Below are 25,448 nucleotides of genomic sequence, written 5' to 3'. Positions count from 1 at the left end.
GAAAACAGCTGTTCGAAGACACAAGCTTTTCCTCGTTGTTCGCCGTCGGTGCCATGAGAAACCCCCCCGCAGGAGGAGGAGGAGGAAGAGGAGGAAGAGGAGGAAGAGGAGGAGGCTGTTAACGAGTCTCCAGCACACGGTCCCTGATCCATCACATCCACCGGCCCAGCTCCGGCTCCGGTTCCAGATCCAGCTCTAGCTCCTGCTCCGGATCCTACTCCGGCTCCACCTCCTGGTTCCACCTCCTGGTCCTGCTCCTGGTCCGGATCTCGGTCTCGTCCTAACTGGGAACTTCCCTTCGGATCCATGGTGTCAGACCCCCGGTGTGACCAGTGGAGAAGCGGAGGAGACCCCAAGGTGAGAGGAGTCTTTGTTGTGCACGGAGGAGCTGACGAGTCACGACCGATTCTGCAGCTTTTTATTTTTTATATTTTTGTCCACCGGGACATTTTCCTCCTGTGTGTGTCTGTGTGTGTGTGTGTGTGTCTGTGTGTGTGTGTGTGTGTGCGTGTGCACGGCCGCGCGCACGGTTAATGTGCACGTTCGTGTTATTTCACATGTATGTTCCGTGTATGTTGGGGCAAGTGGAGCCATTGTGCTCGTAGCCCTGTGTGTGTGTGTGTTTGTGTACATGTACTGTGTGTGTAGTGTGTGTACGTGTTTGTGTACATGTACTGTGTGTGTGTGTGTAGTGTGTGTGTGTGTGTGTGTGTGTGTGTGTGAAGGGCTGGCATGCACGTCCTTCCCACACAGAGGCTGCTGCATTCAGTGTAGCTCATGACAGCTACACACACACACACACACACACACACAACACACAACACACACACACACACACACACACACACAGCTGTGGACATTTACTTGCATTGATTTCCTGGACACTTGATCAAACCTAAACCCCAGATCCTAACCTTTACCTAACTCTAACCTTTGACCTTAACCTTAACCCATACTGTAACCTAACCTCAACCTAAACCTAACCAGCCGTAACTCTAACCCCCCCCCCCCCCCCTTCCTGCTGTGTGTCCTAACTCTACTTGATAACCCGGCCGTGGTGACGACAGCTTTCCTCTGAGGACGCAGCTCGTCCGTCTAGTTTGGTCTAAAGTCTTCTTGTGAAAAGACGTCTGACTGGGACTGAGCAGCCTGCTGGTGGTGGAGGAGGTGCTGGTGGTGCTGGTGCTGGTGGAGGGGCAAGCAGCCGGAGACCCCCCACTTTGTGTGAGTGTTGCTGGGCAGGTGCCAGCTACTGGGCACAGGCCCTGGTGAGAACAAACCCTGGCTGCTCGCCTGTGGTTTGCTTCTCTGTCTCCTGTCTCCTCAGCTCAGCTCCTCCTGAGCTCGGCCTCCTGCTCTCGACCCACCGGTCCGGTTCTCCAGCTCCTCCTGTAACACAACCAGAGTTGTTGAGGCTTAACAAACTGTGTTACCAGGGTGGGACCCGTGATTTGTAATGGTTTGGCATTTCGCGGCTCAGGGAAAGTGTTGCACATCACCAGTGACATTTGAGTCTGAAAAGAGAAAAACAGGCAGCGATGTGACTCCAGGTCGATGGGGAGGACAGGGTGAGGACGTGCACTGGACGGTGGAGATCCTCTGATTTGTCTCTGGAGGAGGTGAAGGTGTGAATGTGAAGGATCCGGACTGTGTGCAGACTTTAGCAGAGCAGGGGATTCCTCTCAGGATTCACCAGGAGCTTGTGTGGGCATCGAGACGTCTCCTAAACACGTCTGATTTCCTTTCATCCAGATCCATGAATTAAAAAACGCGATGTCGTGGAAATCCCTTCAGTTGTTTCCCTGTCATCTTGCTTCCAGACGAAGGCACAGAGCTAATTTTAGATTATTTATGATAACGTCAGCTCGAGGAAAAATGTATAAACGCCAAAAAGAGATTCTCACGGTGACTGAGTCTGGTGTCTGTCGCTCGGCAGCTTCTCTCCAAGACACAAGTCTGACATTGAAGAGCTGAGAGATCGTTTGACATTAGTGGAAAAAAAGAAAACGTCATCAAGGGGGATTAAGCCACCTGATGAAGTTGAGATTAAATCTGTGCAGTGTGACGGCAGATGTGTGTGTGTGTGTGTGTGTGTGTGTGTGTGTGTGTGTGTGTGTGTCTGTCTCCTCTCCTGTCTGAGCAAACCAAATATGGTCTGGCGTCCTTCAGAGGGGCTGGTGGAGGGGTGGAGGACTGAGAGAAGAGGCTGCAGTGATGCTCAGTGAAGACACGCCCACACACACACATGTCCTGCTGACCTCTGACACAACCTTCACTCACAGTCACTGACACACAACATGGGACCACTCACCATGATGAGAGGACACGTCCTGCTCGCTCGTCCTCAGAAGCCCTCCTGGTTCTTCTGATCTGAGCCGTTCACAAAGCAGCGAGAAGATGAGTAATCGAGTCGTGCAAGTTGATTTTTATTATCTGCACTGCTGCATGAAGAAGGCACTCACCAGCAGCGATCTCCTCCTCCTCCTCCTCCTCCTCCTCCAACTCCTTCTGCTAGTGGCAGAGCTCTCTGCTCCTGCTGAGGCCTGCCAACAATAACACGATGACTCTGAGAACATTCGGACCCCGGCGCTGAGAGCCTCACTAGAACTCTGCCGGGCCGGTAGAGTGACTGTGTGCTCATCAGTAGGGACGGGGGGAAAAAATCGATTCAGTTGCAAATCGCGATTCTTGTGAATGACGATTTTTAAATCGCCATGCTGCCTCCAAAATCGATTTTTAAAAAAATTATTATTATTTTTTTTATTTTTTGTATTTTTTTTTAAACATATTTATTGGTTTATACGGGGGGGGGGGGGTATATGGGGGGATCAACATCACCCCAGAGCATGTTGACCAGCTCTTGTTTTTGCACAAGAATCTAAACATACCCAAGCACTAGCTTTGTATCGCCTACATGCAAACAACGATAGCCTTCTTTTTGTTTATTTCAAAGTTTATATTTTAAGTAAACTTTTATTCATTCTATTTAATTTACCTTTTATTTATTGTTTAAAAGTAGCCTAAGTGGCATACATGTCTTAATCTGTCAGTTTGTGTGCAGTTGACAGGGGCTATACAATAATAGGGCACATTTTTATTTATTTTCTCTATTGGCTGCCCGGCAGTCGTTAAGTTAATGTTGATATTTGAAATAAAACTGGTAAAGCTCTAAGTGAATTTGACTGTGTTGTATTTGAAGGAATGATTCAACTTTTTTCCATGGTCCAGTACTTAAAAAAAAAAAATAACCAAAAGAAATCCCAGGAAATCGTAATATCGAATCGCAATACTTACAAAATCGCAATACCCACAGAAATCGCAATACATATCGTATCGCCACCTAAGTATCGTGATAGTATCGTATCGGGAGGTCCCTGCTGATTCCCGTCCCTACTCATCAGACCGATCCACTGAAGGTTAAATGAGATAATGTTGTTGCTGGCGAACTCAGTGGTTTTAATGGGAATCTGAGGCAGATGGATTCAACGCTTTCCTGCAATAAGCACAGGTCATTACACGCTTTGGGTAGAAATAACAATCTATTCTCAGAAGTGGTTTCGAGAGCTTTCTAGATTTGGTTGAGATCCGCACCCACAATCAGGCGTCAGCTCGGAGTCCTTCCCACGTTTCAGATCCAGCCGAGAACAACAGGCTCTGATAGGATGTGAACACATTGCTCAAGGTCTATTTTCTGCTCTTCCCTCTGTGTAATCATGGGTTTAATGTGGACATACATTCTGTGGACGGGGATTTCTCAGTTCAACTGCGCTGACCTCCTGCCACATTCTTTGCTGTGTGCGCTGAGGGCTTAAGCTCCTCTGTTTTTAGCTCCCTGACTTCCCCATGAGGAGAGGACCAGCGCCCGGCCTCCATCAGCTCGTGTGACAGACCTGAAGGGCTTTCGGGTTTACTGAGATATTCCACAGGGCTGCCTGGGACTCTGCTTATGATGAAAGGATTATTTTATCAGTCATTTCCTCTTATATGGCCCAGGTGGTCAAAGCTCGGTTTCAACTTTTCTTCTAGAATCTGAATTTAGTTACATTTCTGTGGTCGGATACATTATCGGTGCTTTCACTTACCTTTTCCACACAGAAACAGGTTTCATAAGAGAAGTTCATGTGCACACACGCTTTATTACCAAACTAGTTCCTCCTGTGTTAAGGTTCTTTTCACTGAGAACCACCTTTTATATAGATTAGATTAGATTAGATTCAACTTTATTGTCATTGCACAGTACAAGTACATATGCAACGAAATGCAGTTTAGCATCTAACCAGAAGTGCAAAAAAAGGCAGTAAAGTGCAGAGTATTGTGCATATTAATGCAGAGTATTGTGCATATTAAAGTGAAAATGTAATAAATAGGATCTGTACAGTAGAAATATATATGGAATATAACAGTATTAACAGGAATTGTAAGATATAAGGACGATGAATACACTATGAGCAGGCTAAAACATATAAATATATATAAATATGAATATACTATAGGCGGGATATACAGTATAAAAAAACAAAGTAACAGTCAGTGCAATGTACGAATGTTCAAATGTTCAGTGCTGCTTTAATAATGATACTACTACTAATGATACTACTACTACTATATAACTCATTATCTTTCTGACATTGAATGATAATAATTACTGAGATATCATCAGAACCTTCTATTGAATAATGATACAGGTGCTTTAAATAGCAGGACTTGACATGAACCTTCTGAGCCAATTATATATTTATATAAATATATATATTCTTCACTTGTTCAGGATCAGAAGTCATTTCTCCAGGGAAAAAATGACAATAATTAGCTTTTCAGATTTGGTTTGTGAATGCAGATTTCAGAACCCAGCAACATTTCAACACTTCCTCACTGTGTCTTAGTCATTATGAGCATGTTAGCATCAAGCTAATGTTAGCATCTTTATCTTTATTGGCTAGTTATTCCAGAAACGGTCTGTTTTGTGTCGCACGTATTTCGAGAACCGTTCCTCTTATCAGCTTCCCACTTGTCCTGTGTGTTGTTTAGGGCCCAAGGAAGTGAAGTCAAATTTGGACACTTGATATGTTCAACATTAACAACAGCAAGTTTACGACAATGGAGAAAACACAACTGATTCTCCAGGTTCTGTGAACTGAGCCGAGTTGCACTGAACTTTGAGTGAACGAGTGAACGTCTCTTTGTGCAGCAGTCGAAGACTCATCCAAGCTTTGTGATTGTGGTTCTTTATTTTAACAACATTGACTCCTGTTGTGTTATTTTGTGTCGAGGCGTCTAAATGCTTCTCTCCTTTCACCACAGAGTCTTAAAAAGTGTCCATGTGCAGTTTGGTGGATTTGTCCCAAAATTCAGCTGCTGGAAATAATGATGTGAAGTTATTTTTTTATGAAGTTCCGTGAAGCAGATGTCGAGCTGCAGGAGCTCATTACCCCGTTCACTTTACACATTCTTCTCAAAGTTAAATCCATTATTATATAAATGCATCAACTATCGTCATGTTAAAGCGATTTGTTAATTTATATAACAGCTTCCATCGTAAAGAATCCGTCCAGCAGACGTGTGGACGGAGGAACTCTCTGAGACAGACGGTGCGTGGACGGAGCGTAAACACGAGCTGGTCTGCGTGTGAGGACGGAGCTGTTTCACCATATGTGGGCAAGAAAAACATGTGATGGCGACAGTGAGCACAGATCAGACCCTTAATCTGCAGGAGGAGTCCCACCATGTTCCTCTGGAAGAAGAAACTTTAACTGCTGTGAAAGTGGGTCACCATGAAAATATACTGTTCTCCACTATGGATACAAACCACAGGCTGCGTTTACTCCAATAGATCAAACCAGATCTTATGTGACGCCCACAGAGAGTCGACGGGCCGCTCTCTAAATATACATTCTGGGTGGAGCATCACTTCAATGTGTGATAGATTTCAGTCCAAGTGAAAAATGCCGGAGGAATCGTGCACCGACTCGGTCCAAAGCTTTGTTACCTCGGCTGGAGGTTGTGTTCTCTTCCCTGTTTGTGTGTTTGTTGGTTTCCATGAACCCTGGAGGAAGGCCGGCCTGTCAGAGAAGAGCACATTTAATTATGGTGATTTCTTTCGGGAGGTTTTCAAGAATCCCTGATTTCACAGTGAATAATTCATGGGTCTTGTAAAAATTCTAAAATGTGCAGAGAAGTGGTGCAGCTTGATTGAGTTAAGGGTCTGTGGGGGGGGGGGATCAGTGGAGGTAAACGCTCCGCTGAGCGCCACTCCAGTTAAAAGGCTGTGATTGGCTGCAGCTGGCCACAGTCATCGGCTACAGGAAATGGATGCTTGGTAAATATCCACAACTTCTTTTATTTACCAGTCTAGACTCTAATCTCCCATCGTCTCGCCTCTGCCTGATGAATTACATTGTTTGAAGAAGTTGCCTTTTGGACATGGAGACTTGTGTTGTGTAACATTTAGCCAGTTTATTAAAGCTAGGGTAGGTAATCCTGCAAAAGTTAGAAAGAGCAGACTACTGGTACGCACATGGACGACTTCACAACTGCTAGAAGCCGACTTTCCTGTGACTTCTGGCTTCTGTCTCTTCTTCGGTCTCTTCTTCGGTCTCTGCTTCGGTCTCGTCTTCGGTCTCTTCTTCGGTCTCTTCTTCTGTCTCTTCTTCTGTCTCTTCTTCGGTCTCTGCTTCGTCTCTGCAGCTGAGTGCACACAGACAAGCAGGTCTGTTAATGACAGACAGGTTCATCCCCCCCCCTTCAATGCAGCTGCTGCTTCAGCGTGATTGGCCCAGAGCATCAGCATTAATGAACGGTTGACGTGTTGGAATCAACACCCGGATCTGAGAGGACGTTTAATCAAACCTAACTGTGCAAAGTGGAGGATCTGGGAGTGAATTGGTTTGGAATGAAAATAGAAAATGACCCTTTTTTTGAGGCTCAGCAGGTCAGTGAAAGATGATTTGATGAGAATCCACCGTCATGAAAACAAATTAAAATGAGCTTTCATTGTTTTAGATGGAGTGGCCCATTTTAATTTCCATGTGACGCGATTTAGTGCTTAAATCAATTAACTTTGGAAGCGATGAGACGGAGAAGCGCCGCAGGGCAAACGGAACGATGTGACCTTCACAGTGTGACAGCGACTCGGAGGCTGAGGATCTGCTCCGTGCTTTGATTTGATCCATCGAGGGAAAAACATCAGGCTCCGTTTCGCCTTCAGATGTTTCACAGTTCTTCAGGAAAGGTTTTCATCTGAATCCCAGAGGAGGGGAACCGATAAGCAGGGTTGATACGAAGCAGCTCACAGGAACTTGACAGCAAATTATTTAATGTCATGAATTCAGTTGACAGTGATAAATTCCAGAGTTGTGAGGAAACGCAGGGAGACGGGCTGGTGAGTCTGGTCCTCACTCTGCAGTCTAACCAGCCACAGAACATAGACTTTATATAACGGATTATTGTATTATTGTAATATAGGGATGGGGGGAAAAATCGATTCAGTTACAAATCGCGATTCTTGTGAATGACGATTTTAAATCGCCATGCTGCCTCCCAAATGATTTAAAAACATATTTATTGGTTTATACCGGGGGGGATATATAGGGGGAGCAACATCACCCCAGAGCATGTTGACCAGCTCTTGTTTTTGCACAAGAATCTAAACACACCCAAGCACTAGCTTTGCATCACCTACATGCAAACAACAATAGCCTACTTTTTGTTTATTTCAAAGTTTATATTTTAAGTAAACTTTTATTCATTCTATTTAATTTACCTTTTATTGATTGTTTAAAAGTAGCCTAAGTGGCATACATTTCTTAATCTGTCAGTTTGTGTGCAGTTGACAGGGGCTATACAATAATAGGGAACATTTTTATTTCTTTTCTCTATTTGCTGCCCGGCAGTCATTAAGTTAATGTTAATATTTGAAATAAAACTTGTAAAGCTCTAAGTGAATTTGACTGTGTTGTATTTGAAGGAATGATTCAACATGTTTCCATGGTCCAGTATTTAAAAAAAAAAAATAACCAAAAGAAATCCCAGGAAATCATAATATCGAATCGCAATACTTACAGAAATCGCAATACATATCGTATCGCCACCTAAGTATCGTGATAGTATCGTATGGGGAGCTCCCTGCCGATTCCCACCCCTATTGTAATAGTAGTTTTACCTGAACACTGTGGTTACTGTCTCCAACGAGGATATGTTTGTTACCAGAATTATACAAAAAGTACTCAACCGAGCTCCATGCAATTTTGTGGATGGCTGAGGCCTCACCCAGGGAAGATCCTGCTAAATTTTTTTAAGGGCCACATTAGAAAAGCTCAAGGTGTTTGTTCTTTACTCCAACATGATGAGCGATGGTGTCATTGTCTAGGTCCCTAGAGGAAAGTGCAACGACTGCCTCTGCTCTGTTATTTAATTTACTCCCAAGGAGGGAAACGTCCTCCTGGACTTGAGTGTTGCAGCTCAGTGGAATCCCTCACAGCTCAAAGCTCAGTTATTGGTCCACGCAGCGTTGGTAGCTAGTGAGCTCACGTAGGATTGGAGATGAGCAGTGGCTGAATGTGAGTGTGTTGTATTTGATCAGAGAGGATGGAGGGAGTAGTGGGTGAGATGCTTCTCACAGGTGGAGCAGAGACGCAGCTCACGACCGGATCACAGATTCTGTTTGAGCGGTCGGAGCAAGGAGGATGAACCGCGTTTCTCCGGTTCTCAAAAAAGAAATGAAAACACTGGAGGCTGTGAGGGATATTTCCTTATATAGCAAACACAATAAATATACAGGCATTCCTTCTCTGCAGCTCATCCTCCCTCTTTTCCCTTCGGTCACCCCCCCCCCCCCCCTGCTCTTCTCTCTACTCGGCCCTCATCTGCTTTCCATCCTTTCATCCTCCTCCAGACCTCCTGCTCCCTCTCATCTCCTCCATCCCTTCATCTCCTCCCTCCCGTCCTCCCGTTGTCCTTCTCTCCGTCAGCCCTCCCGTCTCGTCCCGCCTCCTGCGTGCGAGCCTGGGAAAGAGAGAGGACATAAACAACACAGGCAAACAAACCACCTGCTTCCTGCCGAGGTCTCGTGTTGTTAAATGTGTGGACGGAAATAGAAGCGGGCAAACCTCGCAGTAGAATTAGAGCAGATAGAAGGGACAGTGGGAGACAAATCACCGAGCACACAACACATCACGGTGTCACCTCGTTACCGTGACGTCAGGCGGGAGGACAGGGAGACAGGAAGTCATTAAAACAATCAATGGCCATTAATAATCCGCAGCTATTCGGTTAATCCATTCAGCCTCTTAGTCGTGTGGATGTTTTTCTAAGATTAATAAAATTTATCAGTTTTGGTCGTCAGACAAAATACAGATCTTACAGTTTTCTGACTTATGTTTTCTTACCAATCAGTGCAGAGGAGTTGTGATAACTATGACTTTCATTTGATTTGAATCTTCTTTTATGATGCATCTATTCCTGGTAAAGATATTTTCAGTTTCATTAAAGAGGAAAACGTTCAAATCTTCACAGTTTAAAGTCTGGAACCAAATATGTTTTGCTTGATTAAACTGAAACTATTGATCATCACAAGTGTTGCACATTCATTTTCTCTGGATTAACCCGGTGATCCGTGACATTAGTTTTATTTGATTGTGATTAAGTGGTTTGGTTTGAAGCTTCAAACATGAATATTTGCAGATTTTCTTTGTTTCCTTTGTCAAAGACAGAAATATCATGTTCACCATCGTTTCCAGATCAAAACATGAGATGTTTAAATTGCTTTGTGGCTTTTTTTGGTCCCGTGAACATGTGGAAATCACAGATATTAAATGTAGAACAATACAAACTGAGAAAATCTAAATGTTTCTGGCAGTTTTTTAATAAGAAAAACGACTTTAAAGTTAAATTGATGATGAAAGTTAATTTCCTACTTGTAATCTAATCCTTTGAGCTCCACATTGAAATGGTTCAAGTCAAAGTCAAGTTTGAGGAATAACCAGACGAGAACAGACGTAGAACAAAGTCCTTTCAGCTCTCAGTAGTTTTCCAGACACGCAGCAGATTCTCCCACATGTAAATATTTCCACGCTGGACGCAGAGCTGCAGCCGCGTCACGTGCGTCACCTTCTGTTTCCCTCAGAGCTTTTCTAAACAGCCGGAGATTCACTCGTCCTGGTGAGAAGCCAGAGGATCTCTGTTCAGACACGTTTGTCTCAGCGAACACCAAACTTGTTTTTCACTGTGAGAGACGGAGGGAGGGAGTGTCACATTCAGGAGTTCAGTCCTTATGAAACCGAGACGCCAGAACGCTCTTTTGGTTGGTGGGGGGGGGGGGGGGGGGGGGTGTGAGGGACGGTGGCGGATGGACGGTGGGGGGGGGGGAATGTAATCCCGGCCTAATTTCAGGGTCCAGTCCAAGCACCTGCTCCTGACTCAGCTGTGAGTCATGGAGGGTTGATGATTCTGTCAGTCACACCCATCGTATTCACACACACAGACACACACAAACAGACACACACACAAACACACACACACACACACACACACGCGCACACGCACACACACCAGGGGACTCCCTGTAGCCTGAGGCCGGCCACGCTGCTGCTGCCGTAGACCTGGTCTCATGTGTCTGGACACTCGTCTCTGAAATGATGATCGATCTTGGCTCATTTACAGTTTTTGGAGACACACACACACACACACACACACACACACACACACACACACACACACACACACACACACACACACACACACACACATCTGAAGCTACAACCGCACTACTGCATTTTCTTTTTAAAACCAAAACTGTCAACATGAGCATTTTGGCTCAGTTTTAATCCTCATCCACACAAACACAAAACATGTGACCACTCACATACTCTGTGCTCGTGTGTGTGTCTATGATATCTCGTCTCCAACACATGTTAACAGTTGTGTGATTGTACAACTCGGGATTTAACTGCACAACAGCTGTTGGCAAAGACAACAGGCTCAGTAATGCGTGTAATTGATTCTCCGTGTCGTGCTACACTGGTGGCCGAGGCCTGAAGGCGTTTTTTTTATTTCTTCCAGTCGAGGGTCACGTGACAGGAGCCTGACGAATCAGTGAAGGCTTGGACATGACCTTTAAAGACCCAAATCAGGAAGGGGTTGTGAGTCTACGTCCTAGTTTCCAAACGTCTCAGTTCCTGATCGTCCAAACTGAAACGCAGCCCCAGAGTTTTAAAACCAAAACAGGAGACTGTACAAAACTCCGTGGTCGTGTGGACGCAGACGTCTCTGTAGCAGAGCTGATCTGTCGTGTGGCTGAAGCCTGATACTCTGACTTTACTGTTACACGTGTGTGAAGTTGTTTTTTTTGGTGCACAGGCTCTCTTCACTGAACTGGTATTCAGCAGCTGTTATGAATGGAATCTGTTTTAATTGGACTGCACTGATCAGAGTTCAGCAGCAGTCACATCGATCCTCACAGAGCAAAGTCAGGAAAACGTTCTGCACAGAGACACTTAGCAACACGGTTTGTAAAGAATAGATTGTTTTATGATCTCTGACCTTCTCATCCTCTGTGAGCCGGTTGCAGCTTGAGGTTCCTCAGGTCGAGATCCGATTCTCATTCCTGGTTAACAACACGGCGATGGAATTTTTGTTTTTTATATTGCCTTAAAGCAGACTGATCAATATCGTTAGTTTCTGACTATAATAAATTACAACTTAACGAGATTTGACCAAAAGAAGGATTTAAATAATGCATACATATTAAATTCAAGCATTTCTCTTGCTTGAACAACATGACTTGTTGGTTTTCTAGCAAAATTTCAATTGAAATATTATGGCAATGTTTTGGGAAGTGATATTTATGAATGTTGGAAATTTGGTGCAGTTTCAAATAAATATAATAAGCTATTAGGCCTTGGTGGAGGAATGAGCTCTGGTATTTATTTATACTGATTTTCATCCTCATCATCTTTTTCTCTTATGGATGATGAAGATATTTGTTATATGTGCATCTTCTCACCTTCACATACCAGCAGTGTCATGTTTTCAATGGTGTGAATCTCTTTCTGGAGATCTTTCATCCATATGCACGTTTCCTCTTCTTCTTCTCATGAAAGATAAATGCCGGGAATTGATCTCCCAAGTGCTCGGAGTCCGACTCCAGCCGCCCCTGTGTTCGCCCGCTGCGATAATCTGTCCGAGCCCGATCGATTTTTGATTTGGCCGTAGCTTTCCGAAGAAGCAGCCTCGCCCCGGCCTTTTGTTTTATTCATTAGTTCACTCAAGACTTTTCCACAGGAGCGGATGCTAATAGCCTCGGTCAGGGCTTCTTATCTCCGGTTCGGAGCTGATTCATAATGCCGTCAGCCGTAGGAGCTCAGCACGCTCAATGAGGACGGCAATTACACCGGAGTGGCAGAGATGGTTCTCGGTATCTCCGCTCAGTGGGAACCAGAGAGACACTTGCATTGAGGATCCAGTGTTATCAGTGGTAACTCTGCATGTTTGACAGAGAAAATGGAAACTTCCACTGTGGCTTTATACTAAAGGCTCTTATATACTACTACGTGTCCGTTTCTCGGAGAGGTCTCAGCAGGGGGCAAAGACTCTTTTTGATTTTTACTTCTCCGTCAGTCTACGTCCGGAAAAAATTCACCGCCAAACCCATAGGTGGCGCAACGGAAGACGAGCTCAGAGAAGCCTACCCCATTTGGGAAGAAGAAGTCCACGTGTCTCTGTTGACATGTTAGCTTGCGTCCCACACACTGAACCATGGCAACTAACAGAACTAAATAAAGTGACACCCAGCGTGTCAAAATGCTGATGTAATCGTTTCTTAGCGCAGCGGTTCCCCGGTCTTGTTTCCGAACTGTGTTGCTGATTCCACAGCTTGAATCTGCTTAAGGCTACATGTAGCTAGAAGCTACCCGGAGCTAGCTCCCCCCCAGCTTCCACACACAGTCAGCAGGGACTCCCGACAGTAACTACTACTATCCAGTGTTTGCTTCTAACCTGACGGTATTATAGAAACAGTGTCATGATAGAAGTGGAATTAAAGTCGTGACGGCGGGTTCTTGCACTGTTACCACCGCAGTTAGCATGGTGGCTAGCCTAGACCGCTAGCCTAGCCTGCTAGCGCCGTTTTGAAAGCTCGTTATAACCGTCTGTGACCGTGCACACATGCCCTCAGTGCTCTAACGAGCCACCGTCAGCCGGACAACTCCGCTGGCTTAACACACACGTCACATTAATCGTAGAATCATAGTTGTGTTCGTGTTTGTTGCTACATGTAAACAGGAAGTTTGAGGTCCGGAAATACGGAAATGACGTCATACGGAAATTATGTCGTTCGCGGACCAATCACAGCCAAGAGCGGTCCGTCGGGTCTCCAACATGAAGACGGATAGTTAGAAAAATCAGACGTGTACGAAAAGCTGTACGAAGCACTCGGAGAGGGCGTTTCACGACAGATAGGGCGGTCTTATCTGTCCGTAATAGAAGAAACGGAGAGGCATAAATTGGCCTTAAGCCTTGGACTTGAAAAGTGCCAGCGAGCCAGAGGTGTTAAAAAGTTCCTGTGAGTGGAGTGGTTTTGTGTGTGTGGTCGCCCCCCCCCCCCCGCGGGAAACATTTCCACAGTGTCGACGTAAACGGCCGAGTATTGAAAAGAAGAAGCAAGTTGCAATATCCTCTCCACCAGGGGAAATAAGGCCTTCACACCCAGTGGGTCCCAGAAGAAGAGGAAGGATATGGGGCAGATCCACACAGCACAGCTGAATGGTCACGGCTTTTATTTATTTATGAGAGGAAGAGGAACAACAATGCTGTTCCCGATGAGGAAATACAGCTCCCTCGTGTTTGAGCTCCGTGTCGCGGACCTGGCAGCTGCTGACATCATGTGAACAGAGCCAGACCACAGCGGACGGGGGGGCCGAGCCACACCAGTGTGATGCTGCTCTCCCTGTGCAGCACTGGGCTCGGGGGGGGGGGGGGGGGTGAACGGATCCGGATGAACCGCTCTGAAGGAGTTTGGTTCTGCTCGTAGGCGTCCGGCAGCGAAGGCAGCGGCTCTGATACTTTGGTAAGAGACGAGTTCACTTTCTTCTGGATGATTCGTTCGCCCACAGGAGAGTCGGTGAGTCTCCTCCTCCTCTGGGGTTTGATTACAGACAAAACAATTAGTTGATTATTGGAGAAGTGGTTTTACTGTAAGTTTATCTGATAATTTGAGTAGAGATGATAAACAAACTCCGGTTTCAGCTTCTCTAAAGTGAGGGTTTGATGCCAGGCAACTGGGAAACTGCAGCTAAGGATTATTTTCATGAATCATCTGATTATTTCCTTTGGTCATTTGTCCATAATGTCAGAAAAGACATCTTTAAGACCAAAGTTTTAAACCCAAGGCTTTACCGTTTACTTTAAACAGAAGCATTTCATCGTTTTTATCCATTGTGTTGTATATTTGCTTCAAAAACAACGAAAAACACTTTGATTATCATAAAGTTCCAATTTAATATTCAGTTTGAGCAAATCCCTGCTTTTCTAAATTCAGAGTTTCTTAAAATTACAGAAACGACCGATGAATCATTCTAGAAATCAACCGTTTCCCTCGTCCTTCTCACGTTCGCTCTCGTTCAGCTCGAAGTCGTAAAGACACTTCATCGATCATTCAAGGTTGAAAAGGCCAAATGGAAAAGTGGCGTTGCTACGCGCAGCAGGTGAAGCTCAATCACGCGGAGCCTCATCGCCTTGTCGGGAAACGCAGCGGCAGGATCAGTCGACAGGCTTGAAATCGGTGGTGAAGACGGCGCTAATGGAGTCAGAGCGCTCTTTGTGTGGGTCAGTGCAGATAATGTGAGTTTATTATGCACAAATCAGGCTTAAAAGGCTCCAGTGGGATGATAGTGAGTGTGTCTCTCTAATGGTTTCCAGTGTGAGTGACTCTGCTGACTCATGTTCCTTCAGCTCTGAAGAGCAGAACCTTCTCCTGCTTCTCATGTGTCTCGTGTTCGAACCCGCAGCCGCGTGGAACCTCTTTGTTCAGCTTCTCCTTCCGCTCACGATAACGTTACAGGTGCTTTTTGTGTGGATGAGATAATGCAGCTCCTTCCCTTCACCGAGGGGATGTGTTCCTGAGGTGAGAGAGAGAGAGAGAGAGAGAGAGAGAGAGAGGGAGGTTGGACAGGATCCAGGGTGCGGAGCAGGCGGGGGGGTGAGGCCGAGTTCAGCTGCGGCGGTTTCCCTCAGACGATTTTGAGCTGTTGTTGTCCAGAGTGAAAATACAACACCTGTGACGTTTGTCAGCTGCTCGTGTTTCCAGCCGCTGCTGTGTCGAGTTTCCTCCTGTACACACATAAAGACTTCCTTTTATTAAAGTAGGACACGCTCTTTGAGACTGTCACCGCTTCTGGAGTGTGGAGAGAAGAACCCCAACCAGGCTGATACCGATATTAGGTGTTAAACATTCTTCTGATATCGGATATAAACAACTTTAATTGAAAAGAAAACACAAATACTACTGTAGTACATAGAACCATAAAACAGATTTTTAATGCTAATCTTTTATTATGTAATAGAAAAGTTTATTTCTGTAAACATTAACACAGACTTTACATCTTGTGTCATCTCTTAGTTTCTCTTAATTTAGACATATTTACCGATAACCAAGAAACTTGTATAACAATAATACTAATAACTAGATTAATATCGCACCTTACAACAAATAATAGAAAATAAGAAAACAATAATCAAAGACAAGAAGCAAGTTGATATAATCTCATTAGAATTTCCAAAGGCAACAGACAGAATAATAATTTAAAGGTAATGGCAAAAGAAAAGGATAACAGAAAAACAAGATTCTATTAGTTGTATAAATCTGCTTTAAACTTGACAAATTTTTACATTAAATGTATTTTTAATGATTCAGATAATTTATAATTTAAAGTATTCAGTTTTATTTATTTCCCTATAAAGACTATCAATAACTATACTCTAATTATTCAGTGTTGCTCTTGGTGCTGAGTGACTTTTCTATTCTTCTTCTTAATGAGCTGAATCGAGTTCATGCACAAAGTCGTCCGTGTCTCATCTGCTCGTTTCACGTTACCTCACGTGTTGATTTGCATCAGAGCAATCACAGCAGGTGAAGGACAGAATCCGACACTGCCTCAGTCGCCCGGCGCCACGAAAACAACTCCATCGTCTCAGCCAGCGCCGCGGATATCGGGGATAATGTGATTTTTTTTTTAAAATGCGGCGTCGTTAAACTGCTTCTACCACAGCTGAGGCCGGGCCGTCGGGCAGAGAGGAGTGTAAACACGTGCTGAAGAGCAGCAGGCGGACCATCATCATCATCATCATCATCGTCGTGCCTCCATGGAAACCTGTTAATGATCTCATGGTAGGATCGGATCCACATGCGCAGGCAAGCCGACTAATTAAACAAGCAAATGGCAATTTGATGGAGCTCCCATAAGCAGCATAACAACTGGGCCAGTGGAGTAGAAAAAGGCAAACATAACACAAACACACACACACATGGCACACGCACACTCACAAACACAAACACACACACACACACACACACACACACACACTGTTGCTGTAGATACAGGCGCTGCTGGTTGTGTTTTAGATCCTTTAGTGAAAATCACAGTCGCAGGTCTGATAATTCTTAAGGCTCTTATATACTTCTACGTTCTCCGTTTCTCGGAGAGGTCTCAGCGGGGGGCAAAGAGTCTTTTTGATTTTTACCTCTCCGACCTCTCCGTACGTGAAAAAATTCACCGCCAAACCCATAGGTGGCGCAACGGAAGACGAGCTCAGAGAGGCCTACCCCATTTGGGAAGAAGAAGTCCACGTGTCTCTGTTGACATGTTAGCTCCTCCCACACACTGAACCATGGCAACTAACAGATCTAAATAAAGTGACACCCAGCGGGTCAAGATGCTGATGTAATCGTTTCTTAGCGCAGCGGTTCCCCGGTCTTGTTTCCGAACTGTGTTGCTGATTCCACAGCTTGAATCTGCTTGAGGCTACATGTAGCTAGAAGCTACCCGGAGCTAGCTCCCCCCCCAGCTTCCACACACAGTCAGCAGGGACTCCCGACACTAACTACTACTATCCAGTGTTTGCTTCTAACCTGACGGTATTATAGAAACAGTGTCATGATAGAAGTGGAATTAAAGTCGTGACGGCGGGTTCTTGCACTGTTACCACCACAGTTAGCATGGTTGCTAGCCCGCTAGCCTAGCCTGCTAGCGCCGTTTTGTAAGCTCGTTCTAACCGTCTGTGACCGTACAAACATGCCCTCAGTGCTCTAACGAGCCACGTCAGCCGGACAACTCCGCTGGCTTAACACACACGTCACATTAATCGTAGAATCGTAGTTGTGTTTGGGTTTTTGTGACACAGGGAAGTAAACAGAAAAGTTTGAGGTCCGGAAATGACGTCGTAGGGAAATGATCAATCACAGCCAAGAGCTGTCCGTGGGCTCTCCGACATAAAGACGTGTAGTTAGAAAAATCAGACGTGTACGAAAAGCTCGGAGAGGGCGTTTCACGACGGATAGGGCGGTCTTATCTGTCCGTTTTTTCAAAAACGCAGAACCGTAAATTGGCCTTTAGATTATGATTTGTCTGTTTTCATGTCACAGGAGCTGCAATTTAAAGGCAGAGTTTGACAAAGCGATATTTTGAGAGATTTACTCAGCGAGTGTTTCTACCACTGACATGCACACAGTCGGCCAATCACGAGTCAGATGTCAATCATGATGTTTCCCCCCCGTAGGATCGATTAACTCATTAAATCCAAAACCTTTTGGTAGATTTAACATTTGAAGAAACATCAGTTTGATTAAAAAACGACCTGAAATGACAGAAACTATCTTTGATAAACATTTATTTGATGTTTACTTTGACTTTTTAGTTTCGTCCAACCCACTAACAAGGAGCAGGCAGCATTTACGACTTATTCTGCAGCCTGCCACCAGGGGGCGATTGAGATTCTTTGGCTCCACTTGTGAAGACATCCATCTTTATTTACAGTATGTGGTTTCCATGGTTACAGTAAATATGAAGCTAACACCAGCAGCAGCACGTCGACTTAGCACAAAGACGAGAAACCTTCACGATACGATGAGAATAAGTTTGTGATTGTACAACGTCTTGATTTATCTGAAGCTCAAATACAGACTTGAATCTAAATGTAAAGGAAATAATCACAGTTTAATCAGAAAAAGTCACATGTTCTCCTCAGACACTAATCAGTGAAGGTCTCCGTTGTTTGAACTCGAGCATGTGGAAAAAGGTAGAAAGTGTAATTATGAACCTGTGAGTGGCGGCGTGGAGGCCGGCCTGACGGAGGAGCAGAGCGGATCATGTGTTGGGTGCGAGCCCTCGGGGGGGAAACGCCAGCCACACAGAACACGGTGACATTTCCTGAGGTTCCGCTCTCTTACCCACGGGGGCTCGCACACGGCCCCTGACTGCGAGTTTCAAAATCTCCCAAAGGCGCCGTGTACATCTGCGTGGCTCGTGACCTCTTGTGACCTCTCGGGGAACGACCCGTGCTGCTTCCTTCTTGGTGCATGAGAGAGAGAGAGAGAGAGAGAGAGAGAGAACCAGCCCTTTGAATAACAGAATGTGAGTGAAAGCGTTTGGGAACAGACTGGCCCCGGGTCAGCGTGTCCGTCGCTGCTCAGCTGCTTTCTGTTCCTCTCACGTTCTCCTGCTGGTTTCACTTCGGGGGTCGAACCTCCTCCGTGTTCCTGAAGGATAGATAGATGGATGGATAGATGGATAGATGGATAGATGGATAGATAGATGGATAGATAGATAGATGGATGGATAGATAGATGGATAGATGGATAGATAAATAGATAGATAGATGGATGAATAGACAGATAGATGGATAGATGGATAGATGGATAGATGGATAGATGGATAGATGGATAGATGGATAGATGGATAGATGGATAGATGGATAGATGGATAGAAAGATAGATAGATAGATAGTGAGATAGATAGATGGATGGATAGATAGATAGATGGATGGATAGATGGATAGATGGATAGATAGATAGATGGATAGATAGATGGATGGATGGATGGATGGATGGATGGATAGATAGATAGATAGATGGATAGATAAATAGATAGATAGATGGATGGATAGATGGATGGGTAGATTGATAAATGGATGGGTAGATGGATGGATGGATGGATGGATAGATAGAAAGATGGATGGATAGATAGATAGATAGATAGATAGATAGATAGATAGATAGATAGATAGATAGATAGATAGATAGATAGATAGATAGATAGATAGATAGATAGATAGATAGATAGGTAGATGGATAAATGGCTTGATAGATAGATATATAGGTAGATGGATAAATGGATGGATAGATAGATGGATAGATGGATAGATGTATAGATAGATAGATAGATAGATAGATAGATAGATAGATAGATAGATAGATAGATAGATAGATAGATAGATAGATAGATAGATAGATAGATAGATAGATAGATAGATAGATAGATAGATAGATAGATAGATAGATAGATGGATAAATGGATGGATAGATGGATGGATGGAAAAATAGATGGATAGATAGATGGATAGATAGATGGATAGATAGATAGATGAATAGATATATAGATAGATAGATAGATAGATGGATAGATAGATAGATAGATATATAGATAGATAGATAGATACTTAATTCATCCCAGAAGGGAAATCACAGTGTTTCAAGCTGCAATTAAAACACAACCCACAACCTGGGGAAGGTTTGATCTGGATACGCGTGCAGACTGAACTCTAACTGCCAGGAAAATAAATAAATAAAATTAAAAAAGGGACTCAGAATTTGTTCCAGGTCCTATTTTCACACTGTCAGGTGAATAAATAAATAAAATAGAGCTGTCACTGTTAAAATGACAGCTCTATGTTAAAATAGTTCACTGCAGCTCTAACAGAAGAACCTCCTCTCTCTGCAAGTGCGATTGTGTCGAGTACAAAAGTCTGTAGAAGACTTGTTTTGCAGCTAAGTTGGCGAAGCCTCCAACTGAAAAACAGGCTGCCACCAGCTTAACGCCTCACCCCCCCCCCACACACACACACACACACACACACAGCACTGAGGCCTCTGCTGGTCTCCAGAGACTGACGCTGTAGGAAGGGAGCAGCTGCTTTGACATTTGCAGTCTTTCTTTTGCAGTTTCTCTCTTTTCTTTCTCCTAGTCTTTTCTGGAGCAGTCTCTCACTTTCGGTCCTCTGCTCTCCGGGGAGTTCCCAGCTGTGGAGTCGCTGGTTGGCAGGATCCGTGACCCAGTTAAATATGGACTGAGAACAGGAAACGGCAGAGGAGTGAAAGGCAAATGGGAGCTTGACTCTGGCTTTTCTGTGGCCCCGCCCGTCTTTGTTCTTTAAATGGTTTAAACCTCTTTAGCTCCGCCTCCTCTTCTGTGTCCGGACCTGCAGGACGTAGAACAGACCCGTGGAGAAGTGAAGACGGTTCGACGGTTCGGTGCGGCTTTCCTTCTTAGCACAGATATCGGGTTGTGTTGTTAATTTGCGTGCAGTAATAGAAGTGGTTCATGATGAAACGCTTCAGAAGTGCCCCCCCCCCACTCTGACACACCTCAGCCCGGTGATCCTTCTCTGTGTGGAGCCGGTGTTCCTGTGCTGAAGTAGAAAAGCCCCGGACCCGGTGATGCCTCCTCCCACGGGCTCCACAGACAGCAGGGTGATTTATACCTCCGCAGCTCCTCTCACTGTCCTCTCCTCCTCCCCCCCCCCCCCCCCCTGCAGGTGTAATGAGAGCGCTGGTCATGGACAGATGATGGACGTGGAGACGTCGTACTCGGACTTCATCAACTGCGATCGCACAGGCCGCAGGAACGCAGTGCCCGACATCGAAGGGGAGGAGAAATCCACGGCCAGCACCAGTGAACTGAGCAAGGACCTGGCTGGGATGGACCTGAAGGCCGCAGGTCAGTGAAGAGCTGGACATCCAGAATGTAGACGTCTTTATTACCCTGCTTGTGTGTGTGTGAGAGCAATTTAATATCATCCATAGTTTAAAAAGTATATTTTCCCAGGTATCTCTGCATCCTGTAGAACTATGGGCACAGCCTGAAGCAAAGGTCAAAGGTCACGGTGGCCTCGTATGAGTCAGGTTATTCTAGATTAGCACATTGTTCGCTGAATTCTCCCGGTAAATTGTCCTTTTTATTGTCCAATTGTTCCAGAGGGAAAAACCTGATTACAGCCGAGCGGTTTGACGTCGTTTCCTCCTCATTTACCCAGAGGTCACGGCAAACGAGGAACTATGACGAACGAGGAATTTGAATGTTTGTCCGATTATTAGTTTGATCTAATCTTCAGTCTCTGAGGAACTTGAAGGCACCAGATGTCCAGACGCAGACTGTGGTCTCAGCGAGTTGTGATTGAGTTGTCGTCAGCACGGAGAGTCGTTGCTTCCTCTGCTCTCAGGTCAGGAGGAACATGTCTGAATCTGACTCAAGTGTCCCACCACCAGGTCGTGTGTCACATCATTGTTCCTCCTGACTTCCTCCTCAGTCAAAGATACGTTTCCCATGTCACGATAACCGGTTTGACCGCTATAGCTCAAACTCCACACGGCTCTGGTGTGAAGCCTCATATTTCGAAATAATCTCCTCTCATGCTGACACTGTGCTGCTACAGGAAGTTGTAGTTCCTTCCTCAGGATTCTCATTATTTATTTCTTTCCGGCGCCTGAGAGCAGATTGATTCCCGGCTGTTAACGCTGAAAGCTTTTCAGTCAGACAATAGTTTATCGCAGCAGCAGAACGTGGTGAGAGTTTGGTGTCGAGGCGTCATCACTTCCCCAGATAAGATTCTAATCAGATCCGGAGGTTCTGATTATAATCCACAGGACAGCAGAGGCACTGGGAGAGATGGGAAATCTCTGCATCTGGAATAAACGGCCTCATTGTGCCAAGTGTGTGTAGCTGCTCTCCAGAGAAGATCCTCTGGTCTTCTCCGCACAAATATGGAAGTGAGACCCTGGGGATTCTCTGCTGACTACCTCAAGATCAAGATTCAAGATTCAAGATTTTTTTATTGTCAAATGAACAGAGATAACATGAAGTAGTCCCTGTCAATGAAATGCTTGGGTCACACACTGTCTTTAAGCAATGCTCAGTAATTTCAACCCAAAAAAAATAAAATAAAAATAGAAATAGTATAAAATAGAATAAAAAAAAAAAAAAATAGAATAACAATGAAATAGAATATCAAAAATTTAAAATAGAAAATAAAATATATACATCTAAATGTATAAAAATCTAAATCTATATATAAACAAATATTCAAATAGGCTTGTTATGGTGCTGGTGCAAATATGCAAATATACCAGGGTGCTGGTTTGGTGGAGTTATTGCAGTTCAGAGGAGTTTAAAAGTCTTATGGCCTCGGGGATGAAACTGTCTCTGAGCCTGGTGGTGCGGGCCCGGATGCTGCGGCACCGTCGGGGTGAAGGGGGTCTTTAATAATCCGGTTGCTCTTCCTCCTGCACCGCTGGGTGTAGAGGTCCTCCATGGATAACAGCTCCGTCCTGGTGATGTGTTGAGCAGACTTCACCACCCTCTGTAGAGCCTTACGGTTCAGGGCGGTGATGCAGCCGGTCAGGATGCTAGTTAGTCCTCTGGTTAAAAGTCTGCAGAAAATGCTTTGGTAAACGTGTCAGAGCAGAGAATCTCCTGCTGTAGGTGAACAAATGTGTTAAAGGCAAAATCCGGAGAAAGTCTGGAATTTGATTTACAAAAATAGATTTACATTTTTCTCACTTTATGACTGGACACTGGGATTAACTCCACGTTTCACTCAGTTATAAAAATTAAAAAAATTATCGTATATATTCTTCCTGCTGTTAAGAAGCAAATCAATTGAAAAGGATATAAATGTATGACACAAAAACTAAACTGGACAATTCTCCGGACTTCCTCCTGAGGTCATGTCTGAGAACGGCGTGCGATAGAGGATTGTGGCGAGTGAGGCGGGTCACATGATTAGAGCCCAGCTCCAGGTGAGCACCTGAACTAGATCACAAGTGTTGCTCTATCACTGACTGATGCATTTCTTTGTGTTCCCCCCCCTCCAGAAGGAGACCCGGGGGCCGCCCCAGCCCCTGAGGCCGAGGGCGCCACCAGCCAAGATGCCCAGGGAAGCGGAGGCCCGTCCTAGTCCGCCCCCCCCCCCCGGGCGGAGACTGATGGGGGCCGAGCGGAGGAGAGAAGGGTGGAAAGGAGAGAAAGTGGAGAACGGAAAGAGAGAGTGTTTTTTCCGAGCGGACACGAGACCCCTGGGCTCAGCGCCGGCCGAGTCGCAGCTTCCACTGCTCTGGATCTGGATCTTTTCATTGGACTCTGTTGAAACATGAGGACCAGAACAGAAGCGACAGTGGAGACTTGTCTTCTTCTTCTTCTTCTTCTTCAGACTCTGTTTCTCGTTTGTTTCCCCCGACCGGACGAGAAAGCTCAGAAACTCTGGATTCACGTCTGAGGAGATGGACTCAAACACCGTTCCAAACTAATATGGAGCCGTGTCATCGAGTGAATATTCATAATCATCTACGTGTCTTTTTCTTTTTCATGTCCGTGTGTGAGTTTGTGACCCTGTTGTTCGGTTTCACCATCGAGTCTTTCCTCTTTTTTCTTTTTGTAACAAACATAGTCGCAGTTAAAACTTTCGTGTGCGGACTTCATATTTATTGCTAAATGTTCAGTGATAACTTTGTGATAGCAATTTTTCTTTGTGTAATAAAATAACTATGAACTACTGCAATATTTTCCATTCTATGTTTTTCAAGTGAAAAAGCTCTGAGTTGTTCCAGATCCACAAATCTTTACCTAACACAGAGGTTGTTTACTTTAGCACAGGCACAGGAATCCAGAGTTTACTCTTCCACCTACGTACGCTACACCTCAGTCTTTATGGTAAATGCTCTGTTCTGATACCGAGCTTCATTTGTCTGCTCAAAGATCTTTAAAGATACATTTCTTTGCCTTTACACACACATTCATACACACAGTCCATATATGGGCAGCACTTGTTCGGTGTCTTGCCTGAGGACACTATGGTATTCTAGATGTGGAAGACTGGAATCGAACCGCCGGCCTCCTGGTTAGAGGACGACCTGCTCCATCTCCGCTCCAATGACGTGGTGAGTTGTACGGAACTTTTTAAAAACAAGGGTTGAGGAAATTTCATCTTTATTTCTACTAATATTATGATTAATAATACGCACATTCCCTGAGCTTTTTATTAGGAACAATGGATTCTCATTCTGAGCTCACAGCCTCTACCAAGTCTCCCCAGGAAAACACATTGAAATTCACCAGATCCAGATTTGTTGGATCTACACCTAATAAAATCAGCTACACTGCAGATGCATGAGACCAGAGCTTGTTCCAGTTCTCAGATCTGTGACTGACGGGAGTGGAACCTGCCGGGAGAGGAACCTGACGGGAGTGGAACCCGCCGGGAGTGGAACCTGAAGGGAGAGGAACCCGACGGGAGTGGAACCCGACGGGAGTGGAGCCCGACGGGAGAGGAACCCGACGGGAGTGGAACCCGACGGGAGAGGAACCCGACAGGAGAGGAACCTGACGGGAGTGGAACCCGACGGGAGTGGAACCTGAAGGGAGTGGAACCCGACGGGAGTGGAACCCGACGGGAGAGGAACCCGACAGGAGAGGAACCCAACGGGAGTGGAACCCGACAGGAGAGGAACCCGACGGGAGTGGAACCCGACGGGAGTGGAACCTGAAGGGAGTGGAACCCGACGGGAGTGGAGCCCGACGGGAGTGGAACCTGACGGGAGTGGAGCCCGACGGGAGAGGAACCCGACGGGAGTGGAACCTGAAGGGAGAGGAACCCGACGGGAGTGGAACCCGACGGGAGTGGAGCCCGACGGGAGAGGAACCCGACGGGAGTGGAACCCGACTGGAGAGGAACCCGACAGGAGAGGAACCCAACGGGAGTGGAACCCGACAGGAGAGGAACCCGACGGGAGTGGAACCCGACGGGAGTGGAACCTGAAGGGAGTGGAACCCGACGGGAGTGGAGCCCGACGGGAGTGGAACCCGACGGGAGTGGAGCCCGACGGGAGAGGAACCCGACGGGAGTGGAACCCGACGGGAGAGGAACCCGACAGGAGAGGAACCCAACGGGAGTGGAACCCGACGGGAGTGGAACCCGCCGGGAGTGGAACCCGAAGGGAGAGGAACCCGACGGGAGTGGAACCCGACGGGAGTGGAACCTGAAGGGAGTGGAACCCGACGGGAGTGGAACCTGAAGGGAGTGGAACCCGACGGGAGTGGAGCCCGACGGGAGAGGAACCCGACAGGAGAGGAACCCAACGGGAGTGGAACCCGACGGGAGTGGAACCCGAAGGGAGTGGAACCTGACGGGAG

At 45.7% G+C, this 25,448-nt stretch overlaps 1 protein-coding gene across 3 annotated transcripts; it reads left to right on the top strand.

Annotated features, from left to right (window-relative positions):
• The first annotated feature begins 3 nt into the window (after positions 1-3).
• On the top strand, positions 4-23,817 carry pkig (protein kinase (cAMP-dependent, catalytic) inhibitor gamma). 3 transcript variants are annotated; one of them, XM_061074715.1, is made up of 3 exons: positions 4-357; positions 20,800-20,981; positions 23,135-23,817. In XM_061074715.1, the coding sequence occupies exons 2-3, from the start codon at positions 20,828-20,830 to the stop codon at positions 23,215-23,217; spliced, it is 237 nt and encodes a 78-aa protein (XP_060930698.1). In that variant the 5' UTR covers positions 4-357; positions 20,800-20,827; the 3' UTR covers positions 23,218-23,817. The 3 variants fall into 3 exon arrangements, with proteins under 3 accessions (XP_060930698.1, XP_060930699.1, XP_060930700.1); XM_061074716.1 differs by lacking the exon at positions 4-357 and adding an exon at positions 13,988-14,059; XM_061074717.1 differs by lacking the exon at positions 4-357 and adding an exon at positions 14,046-14,113.
• The last annotated feature ends 1,631 nt before the right edge of the window (positions 23,818-25,448 follow it).

The sequence above is a fragment of the Limanda limanda genome, chromosome 7 (genome assembly GCF_963576545.1).
Source record: "Limanda limanda chromosome 7, fLimLim1.1, whole genome shotgun sequence".
Classification (NCBI taxonomy): Eukaryota; Metazoa; Chordata; class Actinopteri; order Pleuronectiformes; family Pleuronectidae; genus Limanda; species Limanda limanda.
Note: the sequence above shows the minus strand (reverse complement) of the source record. Positions and strands in the feature narration are given on the sequence as shown.

Excerpts from the sequence above, each read along its gene's own strand:
- pkig (XM_061074715.1), top strand. The coding sequence starts at position 20,828 with ATGATGGACGTGGAGACGTCGTACTCGGACTTCATCAACTGCGATCGC. Across the intron at positions 20,982-23,134 it reads GATGGACCTGAAGGCCGCAG|AAGGAGACCCGGGGGCCGCC; the intron begins GTCAGTGAAGAG and ends CCCCCCCTCCAG.